The sequence below is a fragment of the Pteronotus mesoamericanus genome, unplaced genomic scaffold (assembly GCF_021234165.1).
Source record: "Pteronotus mesoamericanus isolate MK-2021 breed Mesoamerican mustached bat unplaced genomic scaffold, CSHL_Meso_final contig_27, whole genome shotgun sequence".
Classification (NCBI taxonomy): Eukaryota; Metazoa; Chordata; class Mammalia; order Chiroptera; family Mormoopidae; genus Pteronotus; species Pteronotus mesoamericanus.
The window spans coordinates 8,147,610-8,166,287 of NW_026555115.1; the positions used below are offsets into that span (position 1 = coordinate 8,147,610).

The following is an 18,678-nucleotide window of genomic DNA, read 5'->3' on the forward strand; positions in this document are numbered from 1 at the left end:
GGAATGCTGGTAGGAGAGAGGGTGCAGGGCAGAGGGAAATAAAGGGGAGCAAAAAAAATGGGACAACTGTAATAGCATAATCAATAAAATAAATAAATATTTTTACATTATTTAAAAAAAAGAATTGCCCCCTCCAATGCATTTCATAGTAGGAAAAAGCATGATGAGTGTAATTATGAAAATAAGTCAATGTTCCCTAAAAATAAATATATATATAAAATTTATTTTAGGTACCTTCAACATCCAAGTTCACACCCCGTTGGATTGTGCCAGTAAGTTGATATTTGTAATTTTTCTATTGGTTACCCTTTCAGAGTGAGGCCTAAAGAATTACCAGGCTCTTGTATTTCTTTAAAAACAAGGGTTGTTATCAAAATTCTGTTAACTGATTTAATGACTTCAAACTAGTGATGTAACTTTTCTGTTTGTAAATGCTTACAAATGATGACAAAAATCTCAAGAGAAGGATGATTAAACACAAACAAACCAAAACAGTCATGATCATCAAAATCATCTTTCTTACTACCATACTCATTAGGGAAGGATGACAGAGCTGAAATGCTGACCCTTGGGTAAGTAGTGTCACCTCCACTCACACATGTTGTATGTCTCCCTCAGCAGAGTGGTGTCCTTTCTGATGGGCTCACAGGAAATGGACCATCCTTGGTGGGGAGTGAGGGACATGGAAATGGAGATGTAATCTCGCTGATCTCTCCCCCAGCACCATTCTTGGTGGATGCTGTGACCAGGTGAGAAAATTTTCTCAATTGCAATTTTTAGGCATCTGTTAGTAGGAAAAATAGAATGAAATATATTTAATGAAATAATATCAATTCTTCTTTAATTCAACTTAATTGAAACCAGATAAATCTTTTCTCTATTATTAGAATAGTTGTTTTCTTTTTTCTTGTCAGTAACAATTTTCTACAAAATTATGAATTAGACTTTATTATGGTTTTTTAATGAAGTCTTTGTTAGATAAAAATATGTTTTATTTTTTAGAATTTATATTTATTTTTAAATTGATTTGTCCTTTCCTTTCATGCTTTACCAATTATCTGTCAATAAGGTGAAGAGGCACAGCTAAGGGTGAGGTAGGAGATCCCCAAAGTGGGGCTCTGAGATAGGCTTTACTGAAATCTACTGCACTCTCAACATAACATGTGCCGCAAAGAAAAATTGGACTCAGTGATTATCACAAAAGCTATCATTGTGTTTTGGACAGGATGGTTGTTGGGAGAAGGGCTGAATCAAGAGATGTATACAGTAGGGAAGTGGGTGCTTGGTATGGTGTTTCTGGCACTAATAATATCTGTTTCTTCAACTTGGTTATAGAGAACATATATATAACATGCTATATACTTCTATGTAAATTATACAATTTAAAAAATCTTAAAGTGTAATTTATCATATAAAAAAGACAAACCATTAAATATACCACAGATTTTCATCCTTTTTTTAATGTAAAAACTCTAATATTTTATTTATTTTTAAGGGGTTAATATCCAAAATTTATAAAGAACTTATACAATTCAACACCGAAAACCGCCCCCCCAAAAATGCAGTCCAATTAAAAATGGGCAAAGTACCTAAATAAGGCATTTTGATGACTAATTTTTTTTATTTTAAAACTTATTAAATCTCAATTAAAATCCTGCTACTCCTTTTGCTATTAGTAAAGATAGAAACAAGTCAAGTATTTTAAGGCAATCATAATTTTCTTTTTTTAATTTATAAATCATGTTTATTCTATTACAGTTGTCTCCATTTTTCCCCCTTTACCCCCCTCCACCCATCCCACTCCCACTCCTGCTCCCACAGTCAATCCCCACACTGTTGTCCATGTCCATGGGTCATTCATACATGTTCTTTGTCTAGTCCCTTTCCTTTCTTTCCACCATTGTCCCCTTTCCCCATCCCTTCTGATCACTTTCAGTCTGCTCCATGTTTCCATGCCTGTGGTTTACTTTGTTCATTAGTTTATTTAGTTGAATAGAGTCCACTTATAGGTGAGATCAAATGGTATCTGTCTTTCATCAACTGGATTATTTCACTTAGCTTAATATTCTCCAGTTCCATCCATGTTGTTGCAAAAGGTAGGAGATCCACCTCCCTCTCTTTCTTTCTTTCCTTCTTTCTTTCTTTCTTTCTTTCTTGAATGTAGATTGATTTTATTTTTTAATGTCAAAGTTAATTATAAAATATTAAAAATTTAAAATCATTATAAAGTCTCAGCAATTAAACCAACATGACACCAGCACAGAAATAATTAAGTAGATGAATGAAATATAATGAACATTCTAAAAAAAGTATATATCTGTCTAAAAATGAATATATGATTAAGCTGATATTTCAAATCAAAGGGTAAAATAAGGCTATTCAACAAATAAGGTGCATGGACCACTATTACTTGAAATAAAACATAGAGCCCTATTTCACACATTATACAAGAAATATTCAGGGGAGTTAAAAATCAATATGTAGAATCTAAGGAGCTTTAGGAGAAAATACAAAATAATATTTTTCTTACCCTGAAGTAAAATATACAAACTCAGAAGCTATAAAGTAAAATGTTGACAATATAACTATATTAAACATTTAAGACTGTACAATAATATACATATAAAAATAGTTAAAGGACAAGTAATAGAAAGGAAATTATTTGCAACACATCTAAAAAAAGGTTAATGGTTTGTTTTGTTTTTTTTTTTCTTTAGGGAAAAAATTCTACAAACATATAATCAAAAAATGGATTAAAGTATACCAAAAAGTCATTTATAGCTTTTTTAAAAACAACAGAATTAGGCAAGAAATATACAAAAACAGGTTTAGTTTCAACAAATAATAAAGGAACAATTAAAATAACACATCATTGTCACAATCAGATTAACATATTAAAAAATATTGGTAATATGAAGTATTAGCAACTGAGAAAGGAACTGGGTATTCATAGACTCTTTTTCTTCTTAAAGCAGTCCTTTTAGCATATTTTGCAGCACCAGTTTGGTAGAGGTGTATTCTTTTAGCTTTCTTTTGTCTGGGAAACTCCTTATTTTGCCTTCCATTTTAATTGAGGGCCTTACTGGGTAGAACAATGTTGGTTGTACGCCTTTGCTTTTCATTACTTGAAGTATTTCTAGTCATTCTCTTCTGGTTTGTAGTGTTTCTGTTGAGAAGTCAGCTGCTTGCTGTATCAGGGCTCCCTTACATGTTACTACCTGTTTCTCCCTTGCTGCCTTTAGGATTCTCTGTTTGTTGTTGATATTTGCCATTTTAATGATGATGTGTCTTGTAGTGGACCTCATTGGGTTCCTCTTCAATGGGATCCTCTGTCCTTCCTCAACTTGTGTGACATTTTCTCTCCTCAAACTAGGGAAGTTTTCCATCATTACTTTTTCTAACAGGTTCTCTATTCCTTCCTCATCTTCTTCTCCTTCTGATATCCCTAATATACAGATATTATTACGTTTCAGGTTGTCTTGCATTTCCCTACATGCCTCTTCATTCTTTTTTAGTCTTTTTTCCCTTTCTTGCTCTTTCTGGGAGTTTTTTTCTACCTTGTCCTCCAGCTCACTGATTTGATCCTTGGCTTCATCTAGCCTGCTTTTGATTCCTTCTACTGTGTTCTTCAATTCAGAAATTGTATTCTTCATTTCTTCTTGTCTCTTATTGATAGTTTCTATGTCTTTTTTCATGCTCATATAGTTTGCAGTAAGTTCCTGATAGTTTCCCTGTAATCCTTTGCAATTCTCTCTGAGCTCACTGAGCTCATGAGCTTCCTTAGAACCGTTGTTTGGAACTCAGTATCTAATAGTTGACTTGCCTCTATTTCATTTAGTTCATTTAGTTCTCTTTGTGGGGATTCCTCCTTTCCCTTCAACTGGAGGGTATTTCTTTGTTTTCCGAATATTTGTGAGACTCTTCTTTTTTGCTCTGCTTCTTAAGTTGATCTTTCTTGATTTCCTGACTTTGTGGTGTGAACTTCTATGGTTGGAGACCACTGTTTTTACTTTCTGGATCTGCCTCTGATGATGTCATCCCTGTCTGACCTTAGACAATCTGTTTGAGATTTCCATTTATCTCCTGTTTGTGGCTGTCTCCTTCAGCTGTTAATCTAATCACTCGGCACTCAGCAGGCCACCTTAGACAGCTCAGGGCGGGGCAGAGCACCTCCTGGGGGCGGAGTTATTGGGTCCACTCACGCTGCTGCCGTATGGGAGAGGAATCAGCACCGGAATACTGCCAGCCACTCTCTCCCTTGTCTCCCCAAAGCCGCCGTCCCCAGTCTCTCCTCAAGTGTCTTCAGACCACTCTGCGCCCCTTTTAGCCAGGGATCTACTATCTGTGGCTGCCACTCTGCACTCAGCAGGCCACTTAGATAGCATAGGGTGGGGTGGAATCCCACCTGGGGGTGGGGCTATTGGGTCCTCTGACACTGCTGCCACTCAGGGGGAGTGGTCTCTCCCTGAGCAAGATGGCTGCTGCTGTATGGGGAATAAGTCAGCGCCAACATCCCACCGGTTACTCTCTCAGTTCTCTCCCCAAAGCATCCTTCCCCAGTGTCTCCTCAGGGGACTCTAGCCCACTGTGCCCCCGCCTTTGCCAGAGACCAGGGTAAGTGGCTGCAAATAAAAATTCATACGTTGGCCCTTTAAACGGTTCTTTGTGTCTCCAGCCACCTGTTTTTGGCAGAGAGCAATCCTGCCACTTTTCGCAGCTGGCTGTTTTTTGTGTACTTTTTGGGCTCTGGTGCTGTAGGCTAGAGATCCCCGCTTTTGGTTTAGACCCCGCTCTTCTCAGAGGGATCCAATTGGCTGTTCAATATCCTTCCGGTGCTGCTGCCCGTGGGCACCCTGCCTGCTTTCTCAGGTCTGTACTGTGCTCCTTACCAGTTAGATGGCATTAAACCCGATTCTTCTGTCTCCGAGGTTACAAGACTCCTCTCTTGCTATTGTTCAGTTTGTTCCAGGTGATTTCTCCACAATTTAGTTGTAATTACAGGTTGGTCCTGGAAGGAGGTCAGTGCAACTTCCACTCACTCCTCTGCCATCTTGATTCTCGATCCTTCTGTCTTTAGGGGATTGCTGCATAGACTCTTATGGTTAACTTGAATAATAAATGTTATTAAACATTTAAAAATAAAGAAAAATTGGACTTGAGCTTTTGTTTATCATGTAGTTCTTCAACATTTAATTGATAGGACCAAAGCTGTGCTCATTTTACAAAAGAGTTAAAATTGCCTTTTTTCCACCTTAGATTTTTTCACAATTATGTCTGGTATTTTCCATGTCCTCCTGATGTTGAAAATGTGGGTTAACTGAAGTACATGCTTTTCTAATTAGAGAGGAAATACTATTAGAGGTAATTAATGTGAGTAATTTAATAGGTTATTTTAATAAACATTTGCATGTCTAGTAATTGTCACTGTAAAAATAGAGATTATGTACAGAGGACCAGGTGATAACACTTTGTAACTGAGTGTTTGTGTAGTGTCTGTGCAATAAAATACTAGTTCTTAAGGCCTTCCAATTTGAAAATTATGGATGAATAAGGTCTTATCTCTACTCCTTCCCAAAGCAAATTAGACATGGAATAAAAAACATAAAAGTAACAAGTAGTATGTTTAAAAATAACATAATTTTATATGTCATTGTAAGTCAAAAAGAGACAAGTATTAATAAGTAAATCAGTGGAACAGAATACAGTCCAGAAACAGATGCACACATATACGATTACCTGGTTTATGAAAAAGTGATGGTTCAGTGTATGGGGAAAGAAGGGTCTTTCATTAAATCAGTTAGACAAATTAAAGAACCATGTGGGAAAATTTTTTTTAATTTTAATTAAATTTATTGGAGTAATATTGGTTAATAACCTTAGGTAAGTTTCAGGTGTATAACTTTATAATACTCCATCATGTGCTTACTCCTCAAAGTCTAGTCTCTCTGTTCATCACCAAATAAGCTGTATATTTGACCTCCTTTATCCAATCCCTTCTCTCTACACCCCCACCCCTCATCCTCATTCTCCTCTGGTAACCGTCATTCTGTTATCTTGTTTATTTTTTAAGTTCATTCTTTGCTTTTTGTTTTATATCCCACATATGAATGAAATTATGTGGTTCATGTCTTTTTCTGTCTGACTTATTTCCCATAGCATGATACTCTCAGATCTATTCATGTTATCTCAAAAGGCAATATTCCATCTTTTTATGGCTTAGTGGTATCCTATTGTATATATGTACCCCATCTTCTTTATCTAATTATCAGTCAAAGGACTCCTAGGTTGTTTCAGGTCTTGGTTATTTTAAATAATGCTGCACTGAACATAGAGGTACATATATCTTTACAAATAAGTGTTTTCAAATTTGGAAAAAAATCTTGACCCAACCTCATACCATATACAAAAATCCATGCTAAATGGATTGGAGACCTAAATATGAAACATCAAGTAATAAAACTTTTAGAAGAAAACGTAAGTGAACATCTTTGTGGCCTTGAATAGAGGCAAAGATTTTTTAAACAGGTCACAAAAATCTTTAATTATATGGGAAAAAAATTTTTAACTTGGATTATATCAAGAACTTCTGTTCATCAATAGATAGAATTTCAAGAGCTCGGAAAGGGAAGCCACAGTGTGGAAGAGATCATCTATACTCCCTTCCTCCCTCCTTCCCTTCCTCGCTCTTTGTTTCTGACTCTGTCTCTCTGTCCCTCTCTCCTTCTGTCTCTTCCCCCTTTCCTTTCCCCCCTTATGAAGGACTCATATCTACTATATATAAAGAGCTCTTATAAATCAAAAGAAATAAGACAGCTCAATAGAAAAATTGGAAAAAGAACTGAATAGACAATTCACAAGAGGATATCTAGATGATCAACAAGCATACAAGACAGTGTACTACTTGACTAGTCATTGAGAATATACATTCAAAACACCATGTGATAATACTACATAGTACCAGAATGACTAAAGTGTAAAGAAGACACATAGTACCAAGAGTTGGTGAAGATGAGAGATAGCTGGAACTCTGTAGGTTGGAATAACCCTGTTGGAAACAGGTTTGGCAGTATTTACTAAAGCCACATGTACCCAGTGAATCAGTGATTCTCTTCTTATATACATGCCTCATAGAAATACAAATATATGTCCATGGAAAGCCATGTATTCAATACAAGAATGTTTATAGCGGCTGTATTCATAATAGTCCAAGTTGAAAACTTTCTGAAAGCCCATTAGCAGTCAACTAGATAATCACTAGACTAGAACAGTGAAAATTAACTACACCTGCAATACAGCGATACAGGTGAATTGCATAAACATATTTATTATATTAGTTATTCATTGTTGTATACCAATGTAACACATATTTGACAGCTTAAAACAACATACATTTATAATCTCATTTCCTGTGGTTAGGAGTCTGAACACAATGTTTCTGGGTACTCTGTATCAGAATTTCTTATAGGCTACAGTCAGTGTGGTGGCCAGGGATAGGTCCTCATCTGAAGGCTCCACTGGAGAAGGGTCTCTGGTCATGGTTGTTGGCAGAATTCAGTTCCTGAAGAGCTATTAAACTGAAGGCCTCTGTTTTTAGCTGGTTAGTGGCCAGAGGCTACCCTCAGCCCTTTCCACATAGACTTCTCCACAATAATTGCCTACTTTACCAAAGCTAGCAAACCAAGGAGGCAGTAGTATCTGCTAGCAAGCTGGAAGTCAGTCTTGTATAATCTAATCACAGAAGTGACATCCTATTACTTTTGCTAGAGTCTATTGATGAAAGCAAATCACAGGTACTGCCCATGCTTAAGGGGAGGAGATTACATAAGAGTGAATTCCAGGAGGTGAGGGTCATTGAGTATCAGCATATCATCAGAAGCCCATTGGTTTATCAGTTTTGCCCATATCTGTAGTTTCCAAACACCACAATATAAGCAAAGTTTGAAAAGAGGCACAATTCTTAGAAATCAAAATAATGGTTATCCCTGAGGTGGTTAGTGACTGGAAAGGAGCCCAAAAGGGGCTTTTGGAGTGTAAGAAATTTTCTGTTTCTTGATCTGTGTGCTGATTAACTACAAAGATGTGTTCCAGTTGCAAAAAAAGCCATCAAGCTGTAAAGTTATGATTTGTGTACTTCAATATATATATGTTATAATCAATAAAATGTTTTTTTTTTAATGATGATTGGGTTGCATCTCTACAAATTGAGATTTACTTTGGATGTTCTCTGTGTAAAATTTAATTTAAAGTTATAAAACCACAAGGACAAAGAACAGGAGAGGAGACAACAACAACTTAGAGACCTCAAAAAATTTTGGAAGTAGATAAATGATGAATAAGTAGTAACCAATTTAGCAGTTTCCATTTCCTTTTAATATAGCTGAAATCTAAACATGAAAAGGGGAGGGAGTGGAAACTGAGAAAAATAAAAAACAAGCCAACTCACATTGCAGAACCCTGGATAGGCTCAGGAATTGGGGGTACCAGATATTTGTGAAGATAAGGGTGTAAAGTAGGACTGAGAATGAGGATTGGTTAAAAGTATTTATACCCATTTAAACACTCCCCTCCCCAACCTACCACCCGTGCCAATGTGATTCTGGAGATTTCCCTCTGGAGGTACTGGGCCAGAGAGGCTCTGAATTTAGGTGTTTCTTTTTAGAGTAAGGCCCCAAACTGAAAACAGGAAGGTTAACTCAAAGTTCACACACTGAAAGGTGAGACATTCAACCTTCCTTCTTTCTTCAGCTTCCAGAGTGTCTTTGGCTAAGTATAAATGTCTCAGATGAGAATTTAAGAGGAATATCTTCTAGAGAAACAACCAACCAAAGAAAAAAGGCCCACAAGGTTATTTGTGGATCACCTGATGGAATTGCCATGAAATCTGCCTAATACCTCTACCTGGAATCCCATTGGTTTATCAGTTTTGCCCCTGTCAGTAGTTTCCAAATAGCATCCCATTGCTTCCTTCTGAAATGTGACAGGAGCCAAAGATTATCAGATATTTGAGGAAAGACCAAAGCAGGTAAACTGAATGAAAAAGAAAGGAAGAGGAAATAAAAACTTTGCAAAATGATAGTATTGTGAGGGAAAAGATACTGCATCTATGCAACAATAACACAAAATTTAAAAGAAAAAGAAACCAAAGTATTCTTAGAAATTATTAACCATGTTAAAAATAAAATCCAAAGAATACATGGAAAATAAGATTGAGGAAATCTTCCTAAAAATAGAACAAATAAATGAAAACTAGGAGAGAAAAGAAAATTGAAAGATTGGTCTAGGAAATCCAATGTATGAGTCATTGGAGATATGAAAGGAAGAACAGAGTGAATGAAAGGGAGAAAACTGTCAAAGGAAGGAATCAAGATTTCCTGTAACAGGAGTACTTGAGTTTTTAGATTAAACAGGCTTATTGAGTACCGAACACAGAGAATGAAAACAGACCAAGCGACATCATAAAACTTCAGAATATCAAAGTTAAGACAGGATATAAATCTTCTGGGGGTGGGAAAGAGTACATATAAAGTATTGGAAATCGGAAAGACAGCAGACTTAACTGAAGGGTAGAAGATAATGGAGCAATGCTTTCAGAATTCTGGAGGAAAATCATTTTTCACCTACAGTTTTATATCCAAACGATCAATGAAGCGTGAGATGAGGATGAATAGATATAAAGTTTCTCTATAAAATATATACTTCTCATGTGATCTTCCTCAGGAAGCTATTTATTAGAGTACGTGTTCCATCAGAACAAAGTGATTATCCAAGAAGGAAGATGACATAGATCCAGAAACAGGCCACTGCCACCTTGAATGTTAACATGATCAAAAATTTTCATAAACTGTTGAAAAGATTAAGAATGAAGGATTGTGGGGCTGGTGAGTGGGGTGTAAGGATGTTAAGCTTTTATAATTTCTAGTAGGAAATCGTTGTCAAAACATGTCTCTTAGAACAGTTAGGACTTTTGCTAGTTGTGCATGAGGATTACATGGAGGACTTATTATAACACAGGTTACTAGGCTCCACCCTCACTCAAACTTTGATTCAGAATATCTAGGGGGGTATCTAAGAATCTGCATTTATAACAGATTCCAGGAACCACACTTAGAGAACCAGAGATACAGAAAAGTGAAGGAAAAATACCAGGGGGAAAAAAAACTAGAGTTGAAAGTGTTTGTCTCTCTCTGTAGTAGGAATAGAGAGTGATCTAACTGACTGCTGTTTCCTTTTGATATTTTAAATAACAATTGATCCTTGAACAACGTGGGTTTGAATTCCACTGGTCTACTTATATGTAGATTTAAAAAATAAATGTATTGTCAGTCCACCATATCCCTGAGTTTCACATCCATAGATTCAACCAATTACAGATGGTAAACAGTATTTTCCATGTGCAGTTGAGAATCCACAGATGCATAGTGCCAACTGTATGCATTGTTCTGTAGTATTTTATATAAGGGACTTAGCATCTGCAGATTTTGGTATCCATGGGGGTCCTGGAACCAATCCCCCATGGATATTGAGGGACTATAGTGAAGTTTTTGGGGAGTCAGTAGTTATATGCAGATTTTCAATTGCATGGGGGTTGGCACCTCTAACTTCTGCAGTGTTCGAGGGTCAACTCTATGTCCTTTGTAACATATTTGGATATTAAGTTTTTTTGTTACATCCTTGCACCTAAATTCATTCTCTTCACTTACAGCAGAGACTCTTGGGCCCTCTTGCAAAGCCCATATACTTTCATTTTTCACATAGCTCTAACAAAAGGTGTTAACTGGTATTGGAACTTAGACACAGCCATCTGAGACTGTAAAGAAGCACAGAACAGCCCACTTGGTATTTCCTGAGCAGGCTGCTGTCATGCTCACCACAGTGCTGTTCTTGATACTTGTAATAATAACTCTGACTCATTAAGAACTGGTTAAGTTTCTGTTTGGTATGTTTTAAAATTGATATCTTTAAATTTCATTTCAAGATGAAATATGCATCAGTTATCTAGATAATTCCCTTCTGTGCAATAACTCACTGCTAAATTAGGTATTACAACATAGTCATTTAGGTTTGTAATTTACTCTCAACATGTTGTATGTGGCAGTTGGGGAGAAATGCATGTTTCCATCTCAGATGGTTTAATTGAATAAGTCATTCTCTTTCTTTCAGCTCTGCTCCAACTTTGGCTGAAGAACCCATCCTGAAGCAGAAGTGTTTACTGACAACTGAGCTCTAAGGGGTTGCCTCCTTCTCACCTGTAACTGGAATGTTTAGTTCCCTCCCACAGTTTTTCCTGAAATCAATTTCTGCTGAATGCATCGGATTCAGGAGCTTACCTTTTCATTTGTCCGGTAAAAAAAATGCCTAGATTTTACTTCAGTTCCATAAAAGAAAGCTACTTTTTTTCCTTTTTTTTTTTTTTTTTTTTTTTGGTCTAACTGGAAGTGTTTAATTACACTGCATATTTTCCCAAATGAGGATATCTGGTCTTTTGCTTTAATTTTATTGATGTTTTAAATTCCTGAAAACAAGGGCATTACTTTCCCTGTGTTTTTCCCTCAAACTCCTGGCTCCACCTAGTGGTTGTAATTGTTCATCATACCTCCAAAATGCAGCAGTTGCTGGTAGTCAAAAGTTATTTCTCTTTCCAGTCTCAGGGTGAGTGTCCTTAACCTGTTAGAAAAATCGCACTGTTCCATGTATTAACTGGAAATAAAGAATTTAGGAAATGAAAGAGGATGTTATGTAGGTGGATGAAATGCTAGTTTTTGTTGTTTTTTTTTACAATTATTGCAATATTAAAAAGAAGTTTAGAATACAGATGGTTGTAAAATGTTGCCCATAGCTTTGAAATTTTACTGGATTGGCTTTCTTAATACACCCAGTTTACATCAAGGTAAGATAAACCTCGAGAAGAACTACAGAGAAATCAACTGCCTGTCATTTTTATCTCTGCCTTCCTGCAGGAAGCACTATCATGCACAACACACATTTTCTCTAACTTTTCAGCCCAGAAGGTGTAGGGGTAGGTTATAGAAACCCAGGGGCATTTATCTTCAGGCCTCCACACCTCTTCCTGTGCCAGGTGGGGAATGCAGCCCTCACAGACAGGTGATGAAGGAGCAGGGCATCTCTCTCTGGGCTCTCACTGCTTCATGCAGGTACCTCTTGGGACATAGGCTCCATTTCCTTTTACTATAAGCTAAATAAATTTAGAGATTGCAAACTGAAGAAAGCAAAACAAAAAATACCAAGACAGATATAGGGAATCAGGGCATGGGGGGATTTTGTTTTTTTAACATATACCATGTCTAAAATATACACTAAATACTGAAAGAATTCATATCCTACATTACATTAGGAATTTTGTGTTAGTTTTTTAAAAGTCCTCTAGAGTTTCTTCATCACTTTTGGACTGTACAAAAAACTCTAGATGTTAAAGTGCTGCATGCTCATTATAGAAAATAGACAAAAGTGTAAAAATAACTGTATGAAATTCCAACATCCAGAAAAACACTGTTTAGCTTTAAATCTTTAGAATGTGTAAGGCAAACATCAGTTGCTCTTGGGAATGAGGATGATGTGGAAACCATGTTGGTAAAGTCATTGTTAATCCCGGTTGACAAGGATTGATGTTAAACTGTACCTCCTGGAATTTGTTGTTTAGTTTTCTGCCCTGTGATGTGTATATAATTAAGTGCTAATTTGTGCTACTCAGCATAAAAGAACATCCAGTTTATGATCTTTAAAATTCATAGTTTGGACTATCCTGAGCTATTCATGTGCTCAGGCAAACACACACTGGTGTCTGATTGGAAAGCTCAGGAATTTTAATCTGTGCAGTTTCCCAGGGAGCTGTAGAGACTGGAAACTACTTTTGCACAAAGCAGTTTGCTGAAGGAAAGAAAATTGGCACTTCTTGCTGGCTGCATCCTCTTAGCCGTTATGCCAAGCTTGTGAATTTCATTGGTGGAGCTCTTGTCAATTCTTAATTGTAAGACAAATTTTCTCACAGCTGTAAGTGACACTTAGAATGAGGGGCTTGACCCAGGCAGGACATATTAATCTGGACATCAAATTTTCAGTGTGCTGACAACCCTGGATGTACTGAAAACTTTAAGTTGTGCTTTTAGCCACAGAGCAACTAAAGGCATTACTAGCTTGGAAAGCCTAAATTTTCTATCCAATTTATAAAATAGCACTATTTTCATTTTAAACTTTTTAAAATTTAGGAATTAAGTTGTTGAAAATATTCTATGACCTTTGTGTGTTCAGGTACCTGTATTCTTACCAGTCCAAATATTGATATGTACTTTCTTAAAATTCATGTGAATCTCAGACTAAAAGGAAATGTTGTCCCATGTCCTGACATGAAGTGGGAATCGTGGAAGTGAACACTTGAATGATGAATTAGCCCTGACAGATCAGCTATGCCTTTCCTGTCACAGCTGCTGCTGTCGCCATCCCAGGGCTGCTGTAATGCTTGTCTTATTCTGCTTATCGGAGAATGTAGAGGGGGAGGGCAGGGCTGAGGATATCTGCGAATGTGTCAGGTAGGGGAGGGAGACGTCTCGGAGGAGAGGGAAGCACGAGTGCGTCCGTACAGGATGCCAGCAGAGAGAGATTTGGGATAACGCTGGGTAAGAAGGCAGGCTGGTTACACTGAAGTGGGAAGAGAGACAGCTGTGGTGGCTCCACAGGTGGTGACCTTCAGGGCATAGTACCTCATTGCAAAAGGTTAAAATCCACGGCACATCTACATCACCTGATAAACTAAATACAGGTCTGGTCCTCAGATGAGGGAAAATAGCCCTACTTACTGTTCAAAATGACTGTGAGTTGGGCGGGAAGTTTTTCTGTATCTAGATGAGGTTCTCATTCAGTAACACAATAAGCGTAGCTAAAAAAATAATAATAATGGCAACATTTAATTCATTCAGGAGTAATGAGAACACCTTTGAAAAGGGCAAGAACAATAGTTTATTTGAACACTCCAGTTAGAAAGCTGTTAGCATTCCTCCTCTGGAAGGCAGCTTGGAGGTGATTTATAGCTGAGATAACAGACCCAGATGGAAAAAAAATCACAGAAAGCTGCTTTAGCCACAGGCTCAACTACTCTGTGGTGACTTTCTTCCCAGAGTTTCCTGCACTGGTAATTCATTAAGAATAGCCTATGACTAGGAGCAGATTTTAGGCAGTTGCTTAGAAAGTGTTGGTACTTTTGTCCTCTTGCCACTGCCCCATTGGTCCATAAGGTGTGGCTGTCACTGCTTTCTAATGATTTGTTGTGTGCACAGTTCTGGGAACACTTACCTCGTGTCCTGCCACAGGCCCTGGGGGAGTGGGAAGGATATGAACGCAGTCCACAGTCCTGGCAGGGGAGGGAGAGTTGGCCTGCTGGTATAAAATAAGATTGGTAGGTTTCAGCTTTCTGCCCTACACTCTTCAGAACTTGAAGAAGATCCTGTTTCTTACTGTCAGGAGTATCACCTTTGTGCACACAAGAGGGGCTGGTAGTTCTTTAATTCCTGCCCTCCTGGAAACACTACTGAACAAAGAAATGATTAGGTTCCTTTGATCCTGATAAACTTAAACTACCTTTAGCAGCTTTCCTAAAATATTTATGTTGTTTTAAGAAAAATTCTTTTTAGAAATAGAGTATTCCTTGCAGTCTGCTAACTTTTTGTCTTCTTTTGCACAATCCCTGTGGACAATTCAGGATGAAAGCCCTGGGTGGTGGCTGCATCGTGACTGCTTGTTCTCCTAGGCTTCTCAGTTCTGGCTAAAACAGGTGCCTCTGCCTTCCCTCTTAGATGAGCCCCAGGATGAAAACGCATGTGTCACCCCAGGAAACTTGTTGGCACAGAATTATTTGGCAGTCACTTATACATCTTTGATATATTTCTATAGGTAAGGATATTGAGTGGCAAAGTTCTTGTCTTCCATTCAGAGCAGGGGTCAGCAAACATTCTTTAGAAAACAGAGGTAATTAACATTTTACAGTTCACTCTGCTGTGGTGCAGAAGCAGCCGAGGCAATGGAAAATGCCTGAGCAATGCTTTGTTCCAGAGACATTTCATTTACAGAAGTAGGTGCTGATTCCTGATCTTAAGCTTTGTAGTTTGATAGAGTGGCTCCCTGCGAGTCAGGCAGATATTCAAATGCGTTCTTCAGCGTCATTTGTTGCTTGGGCCACCTGACATTTCTAGACACTGGGTCTTCCCTCACACGTGGACAAGATGTAGTCATAGGCCTCCAGCTCTGAGGGTCTTTGTGAGGAGTCCCTGGTTTCTCATTCATCTTGCCCTTAGTCTTTTAGTTGCTTAGAAAGCCGGAATCTTCTGTAGACTGAAGAATGTGCGTTTCTATATTATTTGTCCTTTATTTCTTCTCAAAACTTGAAACACTCTGGTTCTTGAATAATCAAAAGAAAGTTGGAAGATTTTCATACTCTTAGCATATCTTCCATATCTTAGGATATGGAAATTTGTTAGGATTATACAAATGTACACTGAGCCGAACTCTGCTGTATTAACATGTTGGTAGAGCTGTGATTGTTTCCATTTCTAAGACAGAGGATCATATGTCTCTTTATCACATTGCTTGACACAGTAAATCAGTCACTTCTGAGGATTTCTCTTTATCTGACAGGCGTCTTAGCACAGACCCTTTGCTCTTTTTATCTTCATATCTGGATAGGATGGACAGTAATTAGGACCTCACTAACCATTTTGCATTTACTTTTTATATGTGTAAACCTTTACAGTAGCTTTTAAAGAGTAATTTATTTTTATATCAAGTGCACTATTCATTCATTGTGTCCACAGATTTATATGTTAGAAGCACTGCACTGAACTGTGAGTTTGTATGCTAGAATGACAACTTAGCTGTGACCACAAATAAAGCTTTTGTGAAACACTTACATTTTTATGAGCCATTTCTGTTTCTTGGAAGTGTAATACCGACACATTGTCTGTTTTCTCTCCTCAACAGAACTGTTAAATCAGAGTTGCTGTTAAGAGAAAGATGAAGGAGTGAACAAAAGTAGCACCACAGTTTGGGGTGTTCATTTTAGTATGTTTGGTGTGAATTTGGGAGTAGAGGCATTTAGAAGTTTAAGAACCTCATTGGTTACACACAGCATATCCTGGAGGCCGCAGTGTTCCTTCCCAGGAGCAGCCTGGTACAGTAGAAACACAGCTCTACAACTTAATAGCCCCAAGACTAGATCAATGTTTAACAAAACTATGCCTCCGTTCCTCTCCTGAAGTGATCCATTCAGAGTGCAGGACAGAGCCTGCCCCCTCCCCTCCCCTTCCTTCCCCACCCCCAGGCTTCTCCAGGTGTGCAGGGCGCCAGCCCAGTGAAGACAATGTTGCCCGGTCGTTTTCCAGAACTTATGTTGGACAGAGTCAGACAGCATTGTGGGAAGTCGGCAAGGCTTCTGAGAAAGTCTCATCTTTCCTCTCTACCCTCCTCTCTCTGCCTGGAAGGCAGGCAGCATTGGGCCTTGGAAACCAAGAAGCTTTTCTTAGGAAAAGGTATGCAGGGAGAGGCAGTAACCTGGGCTCAGTCACCTGCACTGGAAGCTCTCCTAAATGGGATTTTCTTGGCAATAACGAAGCAAAGCCATCTTGCTTAAATTAGTTACAGTTACAACTAAACTATAGAAACCAATTTAAGCAAAATGACTCATTGGAAAAATATGGGGCGCTTTTTGCACCAACAGGAAGGTAGACAATGGGCCGAATTGAAGGGGAGGAGGTGTGGACTCCATCTCCAGCAGGAACAGCCTGGCCTCTGCCTACTGCTCACATGGCACCTTGAGTTGTATGCCCATGCCTTGGCCTCAGAGGGCAGGACCCCTGAGGAGGCCGTGGTTCCCCAAAGGGAGGGGAATGGATATCACGTTACCAAAACAACCGCAGGTAAAGCCAGAGTGCTACACAGAAAGGACTTTTGTGGTCAGAACCAAGAAAAGGCAGGAGTAGCAAAGAGTGGCTGCAGAGCTCAGATCGTTTAAGCCCAGGAAAAGGAATTCAGGCCAGTTTGGTGGCACTGTGCTGATCTGTACCAGTGACATTCAACCCAACTGTGCTTAGGTTCCGAGACTCTGCAGGGTCTCCCCTGCCCACATGTGCTCTGGAATGTGCCCCAGCCTCTGTAGTCAAGTGCCCCTTGCAAAGATTAGAGCCAGCTTGAATGCTCAAGCTAGGAAATTAGGATGTTGAGGGCAGAAATAGATTTTCAAGATGATCTGGTTCTAGCACCTCGGTGAGTAGATCAGTCAAAATGGCAGTGTGGGTAAGCACAGCTTGCCTCCTCACACAACCACATCAAAATTACAGCTAAACTATAGAATGACTATCATTCAGAACTGTCAGAAATTGAACTGAATGGGCATCCTACAATGACAGAATTAAAGAATAAACTACATGGTGACTGGTAGGAGGGGCAGAGATGCAGAATGGGCTGGTCCCACACCTATGTGAGGCAGATAAGAATTGAGTGGGACATCTAAAGAGTGAAGCGTCCCAGCCCAGGGTTCTGGTGCAAGGAAGAGAAGTGACCACAACTTCTGGCTTTAAAAACCAGCGCGGATTGAGGCTGTGGAAGACAAACTGCTAGACTCCTGGCAGTTCCTCTTGAAGGGCCAGTATACAGACTTAGACTCACTCCCTCTGAACTCCAACCTGGGGGATAGCAGATTGAAAGTCATCAGAGACATACAGGGAGGAACTGAATTGTCTGGCATCAGGGCAAGAACTGGAGGGTAGCTTTCTCCCAGACAAAAGTGCTGGCAGAAGCCACTGTTCCTGTTCTGAGCCCTCCCCCTACAGAGCCACAGAGCCAGCAGGCAGATGCCATATCTGAAACTCCATCAACTTTTCAAAACGAATGACTTGTCTTGGCCCATTCTTCAGATTTTTCTAAATTCTCTTAAACAAGCAGCATCTGGCTTCAACAAGCCCTGTACCTCTTGCTAAGTTGTCCCTGGCCCAGCACTAGCAGCAGCTGGCCTTGGCTCACATCTTGGCCTCACCTGGTCACCTCCAAGCCCGGCACAACTAGCAACCATTTGCAGATTACTCTGTACCTTACACTGTGTGAACCCAAATAGAACACAAGTAGCACTGACCTTGGATGTGCCAATAGCAATCAAGGCTCAACTACAACAGGAGGGTGTACGCAGCCCACACAGTGGGCGCACCTTTAACCCAGCTTGCTTAATAGGGGAGGCTGTGCCACTGGACTCTATAGGACACCTACTACATTAGGCCACTCTGCCAAGCCTGGGAGTCATAGCAGCTCTACCTAATACATAGAAACAAACACAGAGAGGCTGCCAAAATGAGGAGACAATGAAACATGGCCCAAATGAAAGAACAGAACAAAACTCCGGAAAAAGAACTAAACAAAATGGAGACAAGCAAGCTACTAGATGTAGAGTTCAAAATACTGGTTATAAGGATGCTCAGTGAACTTAGTGAGAACTTCAACAACATAAAAAAAAGGGCATGGAAACCATAAAAAAGAACCAGTCAGAAATAAGGATGCACTAATTAAAAACAATTTACAGGGAATCAACAGTAGAGTGGATGAAGCTGAGAATCAAATCAACGATTTGGAATTCAAAAAAGAACAAAACACCCAAACAGAACAGCAAGAAGAAAAAAGAATCCAAAA

General features: G+C 38.8%; 1 protein-coding gene across 1 annotated transcript in view; it reads left to right on the plus strand.

Moving 5' to 3' along the window:
- Positions 1 to 11,277, plus strand: part of EPB41L5 (erythrocyte membrane protein band 4.1 like 5) — a 146,125-nt gene extending 134,848 nt beyond the window's left edge. The window contains exons 23-25 of the mRNA XM_054575009.1: positions 231 to 272; positions 622 to 749; positions 11,161 to 11,277. Coding sequence (XP_054430984.1) covers positions 231 to 272; positions 622 to 749; positions 11,161 to 11,227 — 237 coding nt within the window. The 3' untranslated portion in view covers positions 11,228 to 11,277. The remainder of the gene's footprint in view (positions 1 to 230; positions 273 to 621; positions 750 to 11,160) is intronic.
- The last annotated feature ends 7,401 nt before the right edge of the window (positions 11,278 to 18,678 follow it).